The sequence below is a fragment of the Leptinotarsa decemlineata genome, unplaced genomic scaffold (genome assembly GCF_025532065.1).
Source record: "Leptinotarsa decemlineata unplaced genomic scaffold, Ldec_3_MD MMD2_tig00026299_RagTag_RagTag, whole genome shotgun sequence".
NCBI lineage: Eukaryota > Metazoa > Arthropoda > Insecta > Coleoptera > Chrysomelidae > Leptinotarsa > Leptinotarsa decemlineata.
The window spans coordinates 6005673-6027041 of record NW_027412676.1 but is presented as its reverse complement, the minus strand read 5'-3'; the positions used below and the strand labels follow the sequence as shown (position 1 = coordinate 6027041).

General features: G+C 35.7%; 2 protein-coding genes across 4 annotated transcripts in view; both read left to right on the top strand.

Moving 5' to 3' along the window:
- Window positions 1-1319, top strand: part of ATPsynB (ATP synthase subunit b, mitochondrial) — a 59083-nt gene extending 57764 nt beyond the window's left edge. The window contains exon 4 of the mRNA XM_074180766.1: window positions 735-1319. Within this exon, the coding sequence (XP_074036867.1) occupies window positions 735-1097 (363 nt within the window). The 3' untranslated portion in view covers window positions 1098-1319. The remainder of the gene's footprint in view (window positions 1-734) is intronic.
- A 10714-nt stretch (window positions 1320-12033) lies between these two features.
- On the top strand, window positions 12034-20431 carry LOC111502755 (SET and MYND domain-containing protein DDB_G0273589). 3 transcript variants are annotated; one of them, XM_074180765.1, is made up of 3 exons: window positions 12034-12618; window positions 19074-19987; window positions 20143-20431. In XM_074180765.1, the coding sequence occupies exons 1-3, from the start codon at window positions 12238-12240 to the stop codon at window positions 20189-20191; spliced, it is 1344 nt and encodes a 447-aa protein (XP_074036866.1). In that variant the 5' UTR covers window positions 12034-12237; the 3' UTR covers window positions 20192-20431. The 3 variants fall into 3 exon arrangements, with proteins under 3 accessions (XP_074036866.1, XP_023012675.2, XP_023012674.2); XM_023156907.2 differs by having other exon boundaries at window positions 20041-20180; XM_023156906.2 differs by having other exon boundaries at window positions 12036-12618; window positions 20067-20431.
- The last annotated feature ends 938 nt before the right edge of the window (window positions 20432-21369 follow it).

Genomic DNA, 21369 nt, shown 5'->3' with positions numbered 1-21369 from the left:
GAAAAAATACAGGGTGTTTCATTTGAAAAAGTTGACTTATGTCTGTTTGAAAATGAATGAAACTTGACCGATTTTACAGAGCACTCTATATATTGTTTCCGAAAGTTAATATTCCAGAAATTATCATAGTGATGTTTACTAACTATTCCTGAAAGAAATCCACTTAATTGCTGTAGACATGCGGGTGGTGAATTAAAAAATATCGTCTCCAAAATTGGTTTTTTTTTGGAATAACTTGGCAATGCCGCAATGGAAATTCGAAAACAAATATTCCTTAGAGAGCCTAAAAAAATATAGAATCGAATAACGTATTCATATACCGGGTTTTCTATTTGAAAAAATATAACTTTGGTCGGCCACGCAGTATGCGAGAAAATAATTTTTAAAGATAATATTTATCGATATGACTGCAAAAAATTGAGCAGTTCAAAAAATCGTTTCCTCTGTTGGAATCTTGTTGACTTACCCTGTACTCTAAAGTTTTCACTAGGCTTTTTCAAAAACCGCGACACATTTCGCTATGCAAGCAAGAATGATGATCATTTTCGCAATTGTTTAATAAAGGTTATGCCCCGAATTTTATATGCGATTTTTTCGTAGAATAAAATATTCTAAAAAATCAATAATAAAATCGATAATGAAAAAGTAGCATATGCTTTTACATGTATGTCAAAGAATTTGAAAACTCCGCGTGAAAATATTTCCGAATATTAAACAATTACTTTTCGTTACAGAATTATGAAGCGGCATGGAACAGCAGCAGAGACGAGCAGAAACGAGTCCTCGCGGAACAAATCACCGACGAAGAAAAAGCGCAATGGAGTATGGATGGGCAGGTCATGTTGATGGAAGCCAAACGTGAAAACGTAGGTCTTCAATTGGAGGCAACCTATCGTGAAAGGCTCCTATCAGCTTACAAGGAAGTTAAGAAGCGTCTCGATTATCAGGTCGAGAAGCAGAACATTGAACGCAGAGTGACTCAAAGGAACCTTGTGGACTGGGTCGTGGCCAGAGTGAAGGCTTCCATCACTCCGGATCAGGAGAAACAAAACATCAACAAGTGTATTGCTGACTTGGCTCTTCTGGCTAAAGCTTGAATTGAGAAGTTTCCATTTTAGATGATAATGTACAGTTAAGTTTTAGGCAAAAAGTGTACTCCATCTGCAGCAATTTTATCTTACATCAGTCCCCCACAGTATAAAATTATAAAAAATAGAAATATGAAGGAAAAATGAAGATTCCCCTTTTTTTTTAAAGTGTATTTTTTGTTAAAGATGCCAATGTGAAATAAAATTGTCAATAAAAGTATATGAAAAGTGGATTTTTTGAAATTCATCTAGACCTCAATATGTCACTCTCATACAGTCAGTTAAAATTCAAATTATCAACCAACTTCAAACATTTTTTGTACACTAGTATTTCGGTTTTCATATTTTTCAATAAAAAAATACTATGTCAAGAGTTCTTTCGAATAGCTGTGACCCAGATTTGATAAAACATATCTAGTGATAAAAATACAACTGCACTAAAACTCAATAAGCTGACAACATCACAATAATTTGAAAAGAAATTAACGTATCTGAACATAGCCTGCTGAGATAATGTTTTAATCAACATGATGTGCAAATCTGAGTGAAGCAGTTTGAAGTACTATCATTTGGATTTGTGACTGGTTCTTAAGTGAACTTTCTCTACAGGATCTTGGGCCGCACTAGGAATCGCACGTTAAAAGGTAAGAACTAGTTAATCCTTACCCTATTAAGATATAATAATGGAGGATTCATTGGGTCTAAAATTAGACTTGTTGTTTCACCGTGGAAAAGTTTATTAATCTATTGGAATTGGCCGCGGTGGTAGTGCGCCCGACCCACGATCGGAAGACCGTGGGTTCGATTCCCGCCTCGACCAGATATTTTTCTCGAGAGAATTTATCTGGTTGAAGCTGGAATGATTCTGCAACCGTGTTAGGAATCGCACGTTAAAAGGTAAGACCTCGTTAGTCCTTAGCTCGCACAAGTTTCTCATCTTCTGAGAGTTGTCGTTCGTATGGGGGCGACAGCTGATTAACGGAAAAACATATTTTAAACAGATAGTACTGTTTTGAACCTTTGGTGTAGTAATGAATATTGCTGGAGTTCTATTCCAACACCAAAGCGTTATTTTCAACACATCGACAGGTGTTTCAATCACCAGGTGATCATATCACCAGGTGATCATCTTCAAGAGGAAGATTAAACTTCTTCAGTTTAATCTTTCTCTTGAAGATGATCAGTTGGTGATTGAAACACGTGTTGGTGTTGGGATAAAACTCCAGTAATAGTCACTACTGTCACCGTATAGAAGTAAACACAAGTAAATTCACTCCCGGTCGGCGTCTATGGTGTTTCGGGTCAAGATTTTATTTTTTGCTGGCATATGGCGGGGCAGGAGGGTGTAGGCTGAGAGCTATCGTTCATCTCTGCACGGGGTTCGAACAAAAAATATGTCACCATGATCTGACTTAATCATTGCTATGAGGAGCTCACAAAAAATATCTCATGATTATGAACTGTTTAGGAATTGATAAGAAGGTCACAGCATACCTAACCAGCACGGACACTCCCTTGGGCGGGAAAAGCACGCGCATATACTTCGCGTCGCTATGTCGGCATTGGACCTGTCAAGTTTAATGTTGGTATTAAATTGTGTGTTGTTGGTCATATGCGCCTGAAGATAGGAGGCAGCGACCATCCAAAATAGAGAGAGAGAAATTGTGTGTTGCTTTATTTTGTGAGTGTTTTATTATTATTACAATGGATAAACAGAAAAAAGGTGGTCATATTTGTGCTGTAGTGAAATGTAGAAGCAGCAGGTTAAAGACTAAAGAGTTTATTTACGTTTCCAAAAGATATTGATAGGGGAGTCAAACTCTTTCATAAATATTATTTGAATGTATCTTGAGGAGGTAGGAATGGCTTGAAATCCATTTTCTGTCTTTTCTCTTCCCTGGAAAAATCTTGGAATTGTTAGATTATCTGTTTAGGGCAAATTGGAATATTTGCCTACATACATAACTGCAATATTGCAATCCTTCCCCTTGCCAACATTTCGGAAGTTACTCTGCTGCCTTTTTCAAGCCTTTTTTGAAATATTTTCAATTGAATTACAACTACAGATCTGATAAGAACTCAAGTTTTTTCATTTTCAGGGTAGAGAAATCCTAAAAACTGGATTCCTGAAATCTTTCATAATCGTTAGGTAGAATCTTAGCATTTCCCTGTATTATGATCACTTAACTATGAAACATTTTATGTTGGATACCTTCAACGAAAATTGAGAAGACAAGCATTCACTTGTTATTGGGTATTCTTCAAAATTGCTAAAAGCCAACAAATTTTTTTAGGGCTATCCTTTGGACAGTGGCATGTGGTTGTGATGATTTGAGAGAAAAAGCTGGGAATCTGCATAACTACAGAATTTGTGAAGGGCATTTTGAGGACAAACACTTTCTCAATCACCTTAAAAACAGACTGAACAAATTACTTATCTGTGAAAGTTACTATAAATACACATACATACATGCATGCACGTATGTTTGTGTGTAGGTACCACTAATACTTTTTTTACAATCAACTGCATTTTTATTTGAGAGTTTCAGTTACTAACGTTTGTGAGTCGCTTGTTAATTTTTCTATTCAAGTGAGTTCATACATAATTTCAAACTGAATTTGATCATATTTGGAATTTACACGACTCCAAATTCGAGTTCAAGAACAAATTCAAACAATATTTGATAGAGAAAACATTTTATTGCGTTTCTGATTTTTATGATTGACTTTTTTTTCATTTTCTACCCTGTTCCACACTGAAGTATTATGGAACAAAGCTGCTATTATTGATAGAAGTGGTGCAGAATTTTGTAACAATTGGATGGTGATATTCAACAAATGAGGTATGCTGACAAAAATAAGATAATCTTTAGTTGAGGATCATACCAGACTATATTCGCCCCTTAATGAAACCTTTTGATTAGAGCTCAATTTCCCATACACCATATTCGTACTCGATGCACGTTTCAGTAACCAAATTAGCATCTTATCAATTGATGTTTAATATCAATTTCTCTTCTGAAGATGCTAACTTGGATAGTGAAAACGTGCGACAAGTACAAACATGTTTGGAGTTCAAGAAATTGGGCTCCATTCGAATGTTTCTTCTTTAACACCAAAGGTTCCAGTCACATCTACGGCTCTTAATGTATGAATAGAGGAAAATTTCTGTGTGGGTTGCAACAAACCAAACGAGATGATGTTTTTCGTAAAGTGATCCCCACATTTTGTGCCAGCCAAATCTAATTGTGAAACCCTATCACTTCTTATATTATTTGAAAGAATTACAAATAGTATCGTATCAATATATTATTTATTATGGTGAATTAGGGTGAATTATTCATTATGGTAAATAAAATAGCAAAAATCAAATGACGAACCTTATTTTATTAGATGAAGTCTTGAAAAAAAAGTTCAATTTCATGAATTATGACAAAATAAAATTTCCAGTACGCCTCTGTTATAGACACCATGTCGCAAGTCTGCCCCTGAGTAATCCGCTTTTCAAGATGGCGTCTTCATACTTTTTGAGATCAAAAGCGGCATCGTAGAGTGTCCATGCTGATTGTTAGGTATGTTGTGACAAGGTGATGAAATAAACGTATATTTTGTGAAGTAAAATTATACAATTCAGGTCAAAAATGTATGCTAATCTATTCTAAAGGTTTTTCAGAATGTTGAGTTTTTGATTTTTTTAACATTTGTTTTCAAATTTCTATTGACAAATTTCCAAGTATAATAAATTCTTACCCAAAATTTGTACATACTTTACATGAATGTTTTCCTAATCATTATCCCAAAAGGTATCCACAAACATAGCCCAAGATGTTGCCTTCGGGAATGGCTAGTGTTCTATAATCATTTGTCTCTACTCTTATAGGGATTTTTTGGAACTTCCACAAGAACCTTCACTCTATTTATGTCAGCATCTAATATTAGAATCTCACTAGTATCTTCTAGACAGTTAGTTCCTTCTGCCTGTGTGAAATACTGAAGAATAAATGTGTTTTTGAAAGCTCTGGTAATTTGAACAGGAGTTGGGTTTCTGGCATTTCCACAAGTATTTCTCTGTTGACCAAAATAATTTTCCACACAGTCCTGACTTATATTTCTCGTCAATATGTAGGAGTGTCCTTCACTACGTAAGTTTCCTCAAAGTTGCAGAAATGCCGAAATTGTTATCTGCCACACCTCAATGAATCTCATTTGTCCAGTCGTGTTTTTTCTTTTTTTTTGATATTACAGTTAGTTTTCGGAAAAATATTTTCATTTCTTTCAGAAAATCAATTTGTTTTGATGTTCTAAAAAAGGTTTATTGAAATGTTTGACATCGTCAAATCGATTTTAATTCAAAATATCAAACACTATCCATTTTTTCAATGAATGTAGCCGTCCCTATTGCTGCTGATGGTATCTGATTGAAACTGGCATAAGTATTTATCGCTGTAGCTACCGAATGACTGAAAACTTGACTGGTTAATTTAACCTTCATCCTTTGAAAGTTAGTTGAAAATGAATGAGAATCAGTAAGCTTGGGTGCTAGTCTATATTGCTTTTCCAAAGTTGTACAAGATGACTTTTGTTACAACAGGCAAAATTCATCAAATTTCAAAAAGTCCTCGAAAAAATGGTTTCTGCTACATTTCAGCAGATGAGGAGTATCAAAAAAGTAAAATATTTTTTTCTCATCAACAAAGAAATATGGCTGCTCTACAGTCACTTCGACATCTTTTCTGGCAAGTGTATAAAAATTAAAATCTAAATCTGAAATGATACCCCAAACTCCTAATCCAATTTTTGATAATTGCCTAACAGCTTCAATCAGAATACTTTTTATATCCAGTATTGTTGTGGATGAATTGGTAAAAACGTATGCAACAGTAGGCTCCAAAAAGGATATTTGAATATACATTTGTTATTTTGGTTTTGCAGAGATTTCAGTGGAAGTAATAACTAGACAAATAAAAAAATGTGTTTCAACAATTATTTTCCTTTATGGATTTCCAGTGGAACTTCGATTGTTTTGTTATTTTATATCATTACTTGTGGGGCCTATACTATTGGTAAAGTTCAATTTTATCGAATTGATTTCATTAAAAAAAAAGTCTGCATATATATGGTCTATGAAAATTTATGTTATGATTTTCGTTATATGTTCATAATATAATCTTACATAATAAATACTAGAAAAACATACCTTTTTTCGTCAGTTGGAAATCGAAAAAAATTAACTCCGACATCACCGTGCAAATTACAGCAACCCACAGCTCGACACTTGTTCATTTAGAAACTAGACACGAATTTTTCACGAATACAAAACCACCACTTACGACTCACTCTGTAATAATATTCCATGCCTCAACTTGGCTCGCTTGGTAAACCCATCAGATTCAGTCGGTTGCGCTGTAGGTTGGCTGAGCATAAAATTCGAGGTGGGGAATCTTGACCCTAATATGGCGGAGAGTGAACTTACTTGTGTTTACTTCTATTCGGTGCTACTGTATATATTCTATGCAGTTATCTACTATCATACAAGTTCCTTGCATCTGTGTAATTATGTATCCCAAAAGGATCAAAGACTTATAGATAATGAAAATGAGGTCAAGAGCATTGAATGTTCAGTTCCCAACCCGCCCGTACATCGGGTGTTTCTGACAAGCATGTGTTTGGGACAACTGATCATCATTCACGTTTCAGAGGCTGTGATTTCATTTGCTAAGTTTGTGTCGAAACCGTACTTCAATGTCATATGTCACACATTCTGAAAATTATGTTTCGCCTGATCCCTTGTAGCTCGGTGAATTTTCCAGTCTTAATTAGCCGACCCTTGCTACAGTGGTGTGGTACTCATTTCCTAAGATAAGCATTTGCATTCTGCCTACAGTGGCATGGTCGCATGTTGGCCATCAAACCAAAGATACATGGCTTATGGGTTCAACCATCTTTATGTACACTTAATCATGTGCTGTTTCGGCACCAATATTTTTGTCTAGGTGTTTCTGGCCAACTGGCCTGGTACCACCGCCTCTACTTTTACTCTTTATAGGTGTTGGTTCTAGGTCAGTCTGGGATTTAGTATCGTTCCCAGATATTTAACCTAATCTGCCAATCATATATGTCTTTACCTCGCAGTTTATCAAGTTGGATAGGCTCATATTTAGCCCTTCTTACTTTGTCTATCTTTCTATGATCATGAATGTTCATGAATTACCTCTCTGTTTGTTAGTTTTTTATTTTATTCATTTATATAATTTAAGAAATTAACTGTGCACTTTCTGTACATTACAGAAAATGATTTTTCCTCATAATGATCGTGTATACTTTTTATCTAAGCATATCTTACTGCTATTTGTCTTATCACCCCACTCTTCTCTACACCTGGATGATTGAATCTACGATTAAATAATTTAGTACAACGGTTTGTACCTTAGATGTGTACCCGTTTTGTAGATCTTGCATAAAAGTTACTTTCAGATATAAACTGTAAAAAAAGTGGTTTCGAAAAGGCCTACTCTTTTAATTCATGTCTGAAAGTAACTTCTATGCATGATCTACATATCTTTTCTTCCTTCCTTCAGGAGTTTTCCATACTGTTTGTATAAAGATGGAGAAATAGAGCGCCAAAATTTTTTTTCCTAAAAAATATACCCCCTCTCTACATAAATACCTTTAATTCATTCAAGTTATGTTCTTGACAGAGTGATAAACACTACAAGAGGAAAGAGCAAATTTTTGGATTTTCTTCAATAAGTACAGGTAGATTATTATGCTGCATCAAGTTTTTGAAATAATTTTTAGATAGGAGTTGCCACCCATAAGTTCGACAAAAAATCTAATCCACAAATATCAATTATGAACAGTGATTTGTTGCAAAGTTACAGCTTTCACTGCATTCCATGAATGGCGTTTTTATAAGGGGAGTCATCATCTCCACTTCTCTCAAAGTGAATCTCTTTAGGACAGAACAGGTATGAAAGGTACAACCGTGATCTGATCCAGTATTATTGATGAGACCTAGAGCGATTTGAAACAGTACTGTGGGTTGTTTGTATTGGATGACGGATGCGCTTTTTGGGTCCAGCATAATGTTTTGTAGTTTCTTTTACTCATCTCTTTTCTCTTGCAGACAATAAAGAACCTCCATTTACCTACACATCTCTATTGGAAAAGCTGCTAAGCAATAAACAGTTTACCTGTGAAGCACAGTGTTCCACATTATTAATTCCACATACAAAAGACATTTGTAGAAGATATTTTTGATAATACCAGTAATAAATAATGACTCTGTGGGCTACAAGGGAGTGCTCCATACTGAGGGTAACTAGAAATAAAAGTAAACCATCTCTAGTTTTTAATTTTTAATCAATAGATCTGCGGCAGTTAATCATTAAAAACATATCACAGTAGGTCGGTTTTTGATAAAGCTTGATTATTATTGGAATTAGGTTTGAGATTTCCAAAATATTTTATTCATTCAAAACAGATTTTTTTTAAATACATTTTTACTTATGTCATTTTGGCAGAACGAATCTACTAATTATATAACAACTATTCTAACTATACCTATTGAAGTTCTCTTATAAACTGGAACATTTTGATCAGAGCTTATTACATAATGATGAATTCGTGGATTACCATCATATCCACTTCGTTTTCATTATTTTGGATATGTTTGATATATTGAATGTAAAAATAATACTTCACAATTTACACTCTAATCTGTCGGCTTGCTGTTGTAAGTATCTGGTGACTTGCCTGTGGCTAGTGAATCTCGCCAGAAGAGCTGTGTCGCCCGCGTAGAGTGCCAACTCGTTAAAGTTGTTCTCTGGCTTGGGCACATCTGCTATGTATACCGAGAAGAGGTGTGGGGAAAGAAATGCATCTTGGGGGACCTCTGCTTCCAAAAGTCACCCTGCTTCCAGAAATCGCATGGTAGAGAGTTCGTGTCCTACTTTGCAATGGCATCGTCAGTCTGCCAGAAAAGTCTTAACATTTGTTTGGAGTAGCCAAAATTGCTCATTCCGGCTAGTAGTCCGTCGTGCCAAACTCTGTCGAACGCCTTGGAAACGTCTAGGAATATCTCTCCGGTGATTTGTTTCCTAAGAATTGAAATCTTCAAACATTAGAAATCAATAAGATTTTTTTGCGTCACACGATATTCCCTGCATCATATCAAAAATTTAGCAAATCAATTACACATGATGAGTAATAAAAAAATCTACTTTTCGCAATTTTTGTCATCACCTAGTGTATTGAATGGTTCGCGATCAAGTTTTCCTAAAGCTCGAAGTATTAAAAAAATATACAAAATATCACCAGAAAAATTGTTACCTCTTGACCCACCCTGTTGAAAAGTTGAATTAATCAATTTTGACATATTTAAACTATAAGTATATCAGTGTGTTACTTGGTTTGGTCACATCTTCACTTCAAAGGGTTGATTGAGAATTTCATTTTGAATAATGCTAAAACAATATTTTTTATCAAAAACCAGTCTAAAAGTATTGCTTTATGTGCAAGAAATATTCGTCGCGCAAAACATTTTTATTTAGGATGTTTTCCTGAAAGCCATATTACTCTAAAGAAATGGCCATTTACCGACTTTGACACCCTGTATCTCGAAAACTAGCCATAGGAATGTATTGGCCCCTTGAATACTTTTGATCAGCTTGACTTGAACTATATCATATCAAAAATTCATTGAATTTCACCGGGGCCCGTTTTCCATAAGAATGGTGCGGGGTTCTTTATCATGTTAAGTCGAATTTTAGAATTGAAATAGGAGTTTTTAACAACCATAATCAACCTCTCTTAGTCGATTGATGGTGATCCTCATCTTCGTATAGCTTCCTGAAAGATAGTAATCATGGAATTACTAGGATGCTGTGTACGCAACTGCTACTTCCAATTGAAAGACGAATTCTTTACGCAAGCCGGTTTTAGCCAACAATTATAAGGAGTGGTTTAAAACTCTGGCCATTGAAGAAGCCTCGAGTCTGGTTGAGATACGTTGACGACACCTTCATAATATGGAACCATGAGAATACAGAACTAGACACCTTCCTGAAGCACATCAACAACGTAAGTCCTTCTATCACTTTCACAATAGAGAAGGAAGTCCACAACGAATTGCTATTCTTAGACCTTAGACGTATTGGTGAAAAGGGCCGATACCAAATGAGAAACATCTGTATACCAAAAACCCATTCACACGGGACAGTATCTGAACCAGGAATCCAACCACCATTAATCGAACAAGAGAGGAATCGCCAAGACTCTAGTAGAACGTGCTTTCGGGTTCTGTAATACGAAGAAATGTCTCGAAAAAGAACTAGGCATCATAAAAAATGACCTTCAATGGAATGGTTACCCCAAAGTGATGGTGGAACAGACTTTGGATAGAAGACAGCAAGAGCCTCACAAGGAAGAGCAACCATCACAACCAGTACTTGTATTTCCATACATCAAAGGATTGTCAGAAAGGATAAGAAGAATTGGATCCAAATATAACATCAAAACCTGCTTCAGATCTGTGAACACTATCCGTAGCAGCCTCACGAAAACCAGGCCACCAAACGCTGACTGAGATTCCAATAATTGCATTTAGCGGATACCCTGCGAGTGCAGAGAATCATACATGGTGAAACTAATTGGCCTTTGAGAGTTCGAATTGCCGAGTACAAAAACACACACAGTGAGAAGAAAACCAGCATACCAGGAATAGCAGAGCATATTTGGACTCATCAACATAATATCAGGTGGTCTCAAGCTGAAATCATCCACAAGAAGGAACACTGGTTTAGGAGAAAATTCAAAGAAGCCGCATATATGTTGTCCAACAGCCGCATATACAGAACATTTCTTTAATGTCCCCCCTTTTATTTTTTGAACGGAGCAACTGATAAAAGTGAAATTTGGGATAATAAAATTAATGCATGAATACTTTATTTTGAAGTGAAATTGACAGATGAAACTTCAAGATGGCGACTAGGCGCCATCTTGAAGTTTCGCCAGATGGCGCCCACTCGCTATCTTGAAAGTTTCATCTGTCAATTTCACTTGAAAATAAAGTATTCATGCATTAATTTCATTATCCCAAAATTCAATTTTCTGCGTTGACCAGTTCAAAAAATGAAAGGAGGGACATTAAAGAAATGCACTGTATGTTTTCCAACAAAGCATTTAGCTAAGTTAGCGTAGAGATACTCAAAATATAGAAACTAAACAGTTTAGTTTGATTTTCCTCTTGAAGATGATCACTTGGTGATCGAAACACGTGTTGAGGTGTTAAAATAACGGTTTTGGAGTTGGGAAAAAACTCCGGTAATATTCATTACTACACCAAAGGTTTCAAAGAGTGCATCACAAGTATATATAGAAACCTATAGTCAAGCGGAACACGATGAAGCGGAGAGAGGGAAGAGGGGATAGGTGAAAGCACTCGATTGACTTATAAATAGTTAGATATCGGAGGAATAAGTCCAGTCATCACCCGAATACGATTGTGGATACTAACAATCGAAACGTCGTGAAGTAACTCGGCTTGGATCTGCTAATTTTTAATTTTCATTTCTTGAAGTTCAATTTTTGATTGTTGCTTGTATTTTATTTCATTGTAAATTCTTTTTTTTTGCTTAATATTATTGTTATTTTTCTGCTAATCTTTTTTTATAGATTTTTTCAGGGATTTCAAATCAATTTATATCATATTAGACAATGGAAGTCCGAATTAATGAAATGCACTACGAAACATTGTCAACCACCTTCAAACAAACACAAAAGATATTGCGTTCATTATTACTCAACTGATTTGTAGACCTAAAATTATACCTACGTGGTCGTGGTAATTATTATATTAAAAATAAAAACCATGCAACTTTTTGCAGCTTCGAGGTCATTAACTTGAGCAACATTTATAAATATGTATGATAAGTTGAAAATGTGTTTTAATAATCATTTGTTACCAAGTTACGGATCTGAGAACATCGAGTGTTATTTTCGAGAGCAATCTAAATAGACAAGTCAAACAGAGATAATGCTGAATTCTGAGTGTTTTTAATTAGTTGGATATGTGTGGCAGTGTGTGTACGAGTTCATTCCAACTATTCTACTTTTTTTATGAAAACTGTGTGGCTGATTTGGAAGAAACATGTCTTATTGTCCCAAGATAACAGAGTTAACAACAAAATTGCTCGAAGAATGTGAACTTGACACAAAAACGCATTTTGAGTATTTGAGAAACCTAAAATATGGCCACGAAAAAGTAAATTATGTGTATGAACTGCTTAAAATGACACCAAGTTTTCAAAATATTTTCATGAATTCGAGAATTGTGAAATCCAACACAATTTCAAACATTTTACGGAAAAAAGGAAACGACTTTTTTTCTGAGGGAAATTATGCGATGGCTTTAGAGTGCTTCACAAAGAGTATTTTGAATGCTGAAAATTCTAGCGAAAGTTTGGTTTTAGCATACCAAGATAGAGCAGTTCTACTTTTTCGAAAAAAATATTACTTTGAATGTCAACAGGTAAGAAAAATTCAGTGAAAATATTCCTCAGTTACATATTTTTATTTATTTTTTGTTATATTCACATATCTGTTCATCGCAAAGAAAGTACCTATATTCAATAATAATAATAATAATAATAATAAATAAGCAGAGATGACCACTAACACCCTTGGCCTTTGGTAAGTTGCGCCAGGCCCAGATGGACTGAATATTTATTGGTGGAAAAAACTATCAAGCAGTCACCGCCATCTGGTCAGAGTTTTCAACTCATGGCTGGGCGGAGAGCAGTCGATTCCGGATTGGTTTGTCAAGGGGAGGACCGTTCTCATCCCCAAATGCGGAGATTTGTCGATTCCTAAGAATAGCAGACCGATAAGCTTAAATTCGTGTTATAAGTTGTTTACAAGCATTTATACACACGAATACTCACCGCAGTTGACCGAGTGTGTAACGCAGGAGTCGATACAATATAAGCATGATCTCTCTATGGCCTGAATCGATTACCGCAAGGCATTTGACACAACATCGCATGAGCTCATCGGGCATTTACTCAGATGCCTTGGGTACCCGACAAAATTGTCAGATGCCATGAACAAATGATACCACTCTGGCGACCAAACAGTGTGGGTCACTTTCAGAAGGAGTGTATTTTAGGGCAATACCCTCAGTCGTAGATGGAAACATCCTACACCATTTGGATGCCGGAGAGACGTATAGGTACCTACCTCGGGGTGGAACAACGCCATTCACAAGAGATAACAAGAGTAGTGTAGTGGACTCGGGAGTAGCTGTATCAACTCGACGTAAAGACCTGAAAAATGATGCATCTCTATAGAAGATTGCATTCCAAATCGTCCGTTCCACTGTTGTACTTCCCCCTACTACATGACATAATGGTACTGGATGTAGCCTGTAAAGTCGTCAGGAGTTCGGATCCTTTTCTTTGCATGGTCCGCGACCATGAGAGAGCAGGAATTGGAGCATTTCTCTTAAGGGCAGCTGACCGAGTAGCTGATGAATTTGGTTTAGTTTTCGACACCAAACGAGGTGATCACAACTGTGTCACCGAGTTGGAACCTGTTCAGTAAAAGGCTCATATAAAATCCGCAGAGATCACCTCACATCTGCGGCTACACAAGGATAAACCAATTCATGAGGTCTTCTTCAATAACATTGAAGACCTTGGCTTATTAAAGCTCCTGACTTTCGCTTTCCTCAGGTCAAGTGGGCTGAAGTCGGAAACTGAGGGATTCATCATGGCATGCCAGGATGGTGCCTTCAACACTTGAGTCTACCTCAATTGCGTGATAGGTCTAGAGGTTCTTGACACAAGGTGCAGGGTCTACAACAGGGTGTCCAAGACCATAATGCACTTGCTATCAGCATGTCCAGCGTATGCGGTCTCGCCCTATATTCATCGACATAACGAAGAGCTAAGAATGCTATATTATCATCTACGGCACTCTCAAGGTATTGACGATACACCGGGGATATTGAATCGAGTTTATTGGAACTATTCGTTCCTCACCCTTAGGCTGATACAAACTAATAAGCCTGATGTAGTCCTTCTCGACCACAAGAGCAAGACGATATATATCATGGAGTTTTCAGCTCCTGGCGAGACGAATATCGTCCAAAAAATAAGCAAAAATGGATAAAATATCGAGATTTTCTCTTCAAACTCCGCAGACTCTATCCAGATCACTCTGTCAAGATGGTTGTTCTGATTATTGGAGTCTTTAGTGGAATTATGCCCTCTCTACTCTCGAATCTTAAAATTATACCGCCTTGTCGCACTAAGGCAGAAATCTTAGCCGGACAGATGCAGAAGGCAGTCATCCTTGGCTCACTTCGCTTGCTCAGGGCACATGATTATCGGATATACCCCACGATGTGGGGAGTGGTACTGGCACGCCCTCCCGAATGTATCGGGGCTTCGGGGGATAGGGCCTGACCAGCGCATACTAAAGTAAATGAAATAATAATCAATCATTTTATTGATATTGATTGATTGTTATTCAGTACAACCTAACAAATGCCAGAATTCAACATATGCACATAATAAATCAAGGCAGATATTGCTCTTCTATCCAACCAGCATCGAATCGGATTGAATATATTCCTGTATATGGGCATGGAATCTCTTAACAGAAAAACATTTTTTTTAATATAGATACTTCAACATTCACCACTGAAATAACTTAGTTTATCATTTGAGATTTCCTAGCGAGTTTTTGCAATAGGTATTTTTTATCAAAGAATGTAAATTTTCTGATTGTTTCGGTCGTTAGTTGATGAAGATCCATAGTAATTTCATAAACTATCACGGCCGGAAATATCTGTGTCGAAGTTACTTTCTGGATTTTCTGGCCGTGATTTGCAGGTTTACATGCCTGACATTTTGTCTACTACTGTGGTAGACATTATCAAACGTGATGAGGTAACGGTCGAAGTGTATAGTAATTTTGAGTTTCATCGAGTATTTCTGTATCTTCGAATAAGACATGTTCGTCTACAGCAGATTTATGTGATGGAATTGGCCGATACTTGATCAAAATCCATGAAGTATTCAAGAAACATTTTATCGAGAGATTTTCATTACATACTTTTAAAAAAACGCAATACGTGTTTCGCTATACAGTAGCTTTTTCGGGCGTGTCTATACTACAGAGTATTATATACACTATGAGTATTTACTGTGGATACTCTTCTATAGTATACTATACATGAATATAAACACGTCCAAAGAAGATATTGTGTAGCGAAACACGTGTTGCGTTTTTGTAGAACTGTGTAGTGAAAATCTTAAAATGAAGTGTTGATTCAATACAGCTTATTTGTCGGTTTGTCCGAGGCGACAATTTCTTTTGTGTTCAAAGAGACGGGTACTTATATTTTTTTCGTGGTTTCAATGTAGACCGACCCGCAGCTACAAGGAATCTGTTATGACAGTTTTCGTTGGCCCAATCCTGGTGTAACATTTTTAACATAGAAAAGGACTTCTTGATCATTGTCAACTTATTTCCAGTGGGATAGTATTTTTTAAGAACAAACAGATGGTACCACATTGGGCACTCCATCAAGTCCGGCGGCGATTTTCTATCATATCTCAACTATCTCAACCCAAAAATCTAATTCACAATGGAATGAGAAACCCAAGGGACTATAGCCTTCTTCGATGTTTTTGTGAACAGCGATGAAGATGGTACATACATTGGGCCATAGAGTGTACAGGAAACCAACACAGATCGGTACCTGAATAGAAACTCTAACCACCAGCCATAACAAACGTTGGCTAAGAGGGAATGGCGCATCTGTGAACCTAAGGGTCTTCCTGGGGATCTCAATGAACTAAAACATGCCTTTTAAAAGGAAATGGGTATGTCGAAGTAGAATTCGAGCGGACTGTACAACCCAGGAGAGAGAACGAACGTCAAAGTTACCCCAGACGTTAAAAATGTTACAGACTGGATTGGAACAATTTTAGAGAAACACGAAGTGAAACCAATATTTAGGCCAACGAAAACTATCAGAGAAAGTCTAAGGTAAGCTAAGGATTCCAGAGAGCCGGATTCCTTGTAGCTGCAGGCCGGTCTACAATGGAACCACGATAAAAAATATAGGTACCCGTCTCAATGAACACAAAATGAATTGTCGCCTCGGACAAACCGAAAAATCAGCTGTAGCCAAATATGCTCTCGAAGAAGGCACTCACATTATCTCATTCGAAGATACAGAAATACTCGATGAAACTCCAAATCAATATCCAAGAATATATAAGGAGGCAATAGAAATTCAGAAACACAGGGATAATTTCAATAGAAAGGAAGAGGCAATGAACAATGAACCTTGCTACACCCACCCATGAATAAAACCGTAGACAAATGACAAAATTGTAATTTCTGCGTTGGGAACTAGTTGAGCACGACCGTTGCTTCTTCAGCTTTGATAATGTCTACCGCAGTAGTAGACGAAATATCAGGTATGAAAACCTGCAGACCACAGCCAAAAAATCTGGAATATAGCTTTTACCCAGTCATTCCTATTCAGTTCCTATGTCTGGAAAATGTCTTCATTTCCCTTAACATCAGCGAGAAAACTGATGCTTCAGCACTGAATGAACCTTTTTCCAGAAGTAAGAAAAATCACTCACTAGCAGCGCTAGTAGTTCGGTAGGGCAAACACTGCCTAATCCTCATATAAAAATATGGTAAAGTACAATTAAAAAAGAATGTTTTTAACACAAGAATATGTTCCTGGAGCAAAACTAAAATTTACAACTTTAAAGGATAACAATGTATTATTGAAACGTTGGCTTGCATGGCGTAATTTAAAATGGAAAAAAAAGTGAATTAATAGACAGGTTAGTATACAGACTCTAGTAAAAGAGTAGCGGTAGATTCAAACTGTAATAAAAGAAATTCAAAATAATTATGAATTTCAGATTTATTTCCGAGTGAAATATGAATCAAATACCTATAGATGGTAATGAAATAAATTTAATTAAATATAATGAATGAATATAGTTTAATAAACGATTAAGGTTATATCTCATTCTAATTAATGGTAATTAACTATGAAAATTTTACTATTCATTTCATGTTTGATATTTATTTATTATTTGCACTGTTAAATCCAATCTTCTCGAAGCATGTATTCATTTCTAACACCTAACCTTATTAATATGAGGTTTTATAATGGTATAAAAAACACGTTTTCTTCCGGATATCGATTATCCGACGTAAAATTCGCAAATGCTTTATTGGCATTATACTAGCACAACATAATTTCTTATATCAGATTTATATTTTTAAATAATAAATTAATATTACGTAAATAACACTGTTTTACATGTGAATAGTTTATGTTTGTCCCTACTACTAGTGCTGCCTCGCGTGACACGTTCGCTGTACTATTCTCAGGAAATAGGTCATTCTACTTGGTTAGTATTACACTAAACCGAAATTTTTTCCATCTCTTCATATCATATTATATAAAGCAATAATGTTTTTTTTTCACTTCATATCATATGCATCATATCCATATGATATCATATGCATATCATATCCTATTTCACTCAAATATTATTATTATTGAATGATATTCCATTTTTTCTATTCAGTTTGTTTTCCAAACATTCATTATGGAATTGAATCAGATATCATTCACAGGAATGCTACAAAATATACCGTGCATTTCTTTAATACCCTCCCTTTTTATTTTTTGTACGGGTCAACTCAAAATATTGAAATTTGGGATAGTGAAATTAATGCATACAAACTTCATTTCGAAGTGAAATTGACAGATGGATTAATTTTCAAGATGGCGACTGGACGCCATCCATCCCTAGAAAATTAAGTCAATATCTTCACCTACTACAAAATGGCGGAACATTTGATAATTTACTGGAGACAAACACATTGATATCGATATTTCTATAAATATTCCTTTTTACCTGCCATATGGCAATTCCAACAACCCGATAAGGTTGGTTAAGTTATTTTTTGTTTATAAAAACGACAAAACCCACCCCAACACCAACCCTTGCGTTTTCGGGAAACACATACCCAATATCCTGAAAAAATTAACGTTTGGGCAGAAATATTGGAAAACCATATTGTAAGACCTCTGTTTATTGATCAGACATTAACAGGGGAACTGTATTTGAATATTTTGGAAACTATTGTTGACCCTCTCATTACTGATAATCGTCGAATTGAATCCTAATGAATTCGATATGGATATTGTATTCCAACAAGATGGAGCACCACCACATTACTCCAGACAAGTAAAAAACTATTTGGATACTACTTTTCCCGGTCGTTGGATTGGCCGTCGAGGTCCTACAGAATGGCCAGCCCGCTCGCCAGATTTGACACTTTCGGACTTTTTTTATGAGGCTATTTGAGCCAAAAGGTGTACGAAACTGAACCTGCTTCAATATTGGATATACGGCAGAGAATAATAAATATTTGTAGAGATATTGATGTTACTGTGTTTGAAAATGTTCCGCGTGAAATATCGGATAGGCTGTTCATATGTCAAGTTCAAGGCAACCATCTCGAGCATCTTTTGAACTGACCTCAAGCTTATTACCTCATATTATGTAAGTTAAATGTCAATGTATTCAGGCAATTATTAAAAGTTCCACCATTTTGTAGTAGTAGGAAATATTGAGATTATATTTTAAGGTTGTGAAGCATTTGTCAGGAGCTTTATGAAGATGTATCACAAGACCCCCCTCCATTTCATTCCAGTTTCATCTGTCAATTTCACTTCAAAATAAAGTATTCATGCATTAATTTCATTATCCCATTTCAATTTTTTGAGTTGACCCGTTAACAAAATAAAAGGAGGGGGGGACACTGTATAACATTTCACTTTCGTGGAACACTGTCACTCTCACTGGCGGACATCGATGTTCCGGACTTTTGTCCAAAACCTTTCTATCCCAAATATTTATTTCGTTTCAGGATACCGAAAGAGCTCTCCAAGTAGATTGTTCAACTAGGTCACAAGAGTCTTTAATCAATCTTCAAAAGGAAGCAACTAAGTACAAATCGCATAATACCTACTTTTCTAAACCTATACCACAACTGTCTAATGAAAATTCGCTATGTTCCTCAGCTACTGACTTCATAGAAATAAAGAAAGACGAGTTGGTGGGACGATATTTTGTTGCAGCCAAAGACATAAATGTAGGAGAAATTCTAATCGTAGAGAAGTCTTTTGCACATACGACATTCCCTGAGAGCCAATATTTGCATTGTCATGAATGTTTAGGCATTTGCTACAATCTTATGCCCTGTCCAAAATGCACCAAAGCTCTATTCTGTAGTGAATTTTGCAGAGAAGAATCGTGGAAAACTCATCATCGATATGAGTGCGATATGATTCCCTTGTATGGGCAACTTACCCTGAATTTTGTCAAAATGGTTATAATTGCAGTAAACCAACTCAAAGAAGAAAGTAAAGATGACGAAAAATATCAGTCGGATAGATTTAAAGAAATAAATGAATTAGTAACAAACGAAGACAAAAGGGAATGCGTCAACTTTTTTTATCCTATAATCATGTCTTGTATTGGTTACCATGACATTATGACCAATACGAATATTTCCAAAGACGCAAATATTGCAGATAACGATTTGAAGGACCTCATTTACAAGTGTATAATGATCGATTCCATAAATTCATTCAACATAAAAAAATATTCTGAATGTGGAGATACTTCCCAGAAAGTAGCACTAGGCATTTTTTCATTTTCCAGTTTTTTCAATCATTCCTGTGCCCCTAACTGCAGTTTTTTCTTTCATGGACGCCATTTAGTCGTGAGGGCAATGTCAAATATAAGAAAAGGGGAGGAGTGTAATATCAGCTATTATGGGTGAGTCATGAAAATAAGTATTCTTCAACTGACAGTTATGTAAATATTATCAGTTAAAAATGTTTTGTGTGAATTTTAGATTTTGTCCATTCTCTTCTACCAAAGTTACTGAAAGGCAACATTATTTGAGAGATATATTTTTCTTTGATTGCCAGTGTAGAGCATGTAAAGAGAATTGGCCCACCTTCGAGTCTTTACCATTAGGAATTTCTGAAAGTGAAATGAGGGATATTTCTGTCATTGATCGAGAGAGTGATGAACTACAACGTATTATACAATTTTTGGGAAAAGTACAGACTTATCCATGCCAGGCAGCAGTCTATATCCAGAAGAAACTAACCGTCAAATATAACTGCATGGGAAACAAAATAATCAATTTTTGAAATGTCATTGAAAATATGCGAGATGTACATTTGTTCTTCATCCAATTAAAAATTAAAGTCATTCAATAGTTTCACTTACACTTGTTAGAACACACCCAAATAGTTTGGACAATAATGCAACTTCCAAGTCCCATCTGGGAGTTCTCTTCTGATCTATATGTTTCTCTTATGCATATGAATTGTCTATCAACAATATTATTGAAGTTTGATTGAGGTATACTAAAAAGTGATGTGATTTTTTAAAATTTGATGCAAAAAGTGTAATTTTGCGTCGGCGTAATGTTTAAGTTTGTGATAAGTAACTGAAGTTATTACTCGCCCCTTGTATTTCCAAACTCTTCAAAAACAAAGAAGTATGGAGAACCTTCACAAAAAAATAACAAAAGAAACGTGAGCAAAAAACTGGTTAATGTATAAATAATAGATCAAGTTGAACTGATTTGTCTCTGGTGAGACAATTATCGTCAGAAAAGAGAAGGAAAAACGGATAAATTATCGAGATGTTCTGTTCGAACTCCGCAGATTCCATCCAGATCACTCTGTCAAGATGTTTGTTCTGATTATTGGAGTCCTTGGTGGAATGATGCTCCCTCTACTCTCGAATCTTGAAATCATACCGGCTTGCCGCACTGAGGCAGAAATCTTAGCCGCAAAGATGCAGAAGGCTGTCATTATTGGCTCACTGCGCTTGCTCAGGGCACATGATTCTCGTACCCAATGGGAAGTGGTCATTGATTGATAATGCTGGCGCGCCCTTCGGAATGTATCGGGGCTTCGAGGGATAGTACCTGACCAGCGCACACTACGGTGAAAAAATAATAATAATAATAATTGCTTTTATTGATAGGAAACAAAATACAAAGAAAAAAATATATATACATATATATATATATATATATATAAATATATATATATATATATATATATATATATATATATATATATATATATATATATATATATATATATATATATATATATATCTATATATTGATTGAT

What these genes read in the sequence shown, in the direction of transcription:
- LOC111502755 (XM_023156906.2), top strand. Translation starts at nt 12,238, where the DNA reads ATGTCTTATTGTCCCAAGATAACAGAGTTAACAACAAAATTGCTCGAA. An exon ending in ATTACTTTGAATGTCAACAG is followed by an intron (nt 12,619 to 19,073) that starts GTAAGAAAAATT and finishes ATTTCGTTTCAG; the next exon opens with GATACCGAAAGAGCTCTCCA. An exon ending in TGTAATATCAGCTATTATGG is followed by an intron (nt 19,988 to 20,066) that starts GTGAGTCATGAA and finishes TGTGAATTTTAG; the next exon opens with ATTTTGTCCATTCTCTTCTA.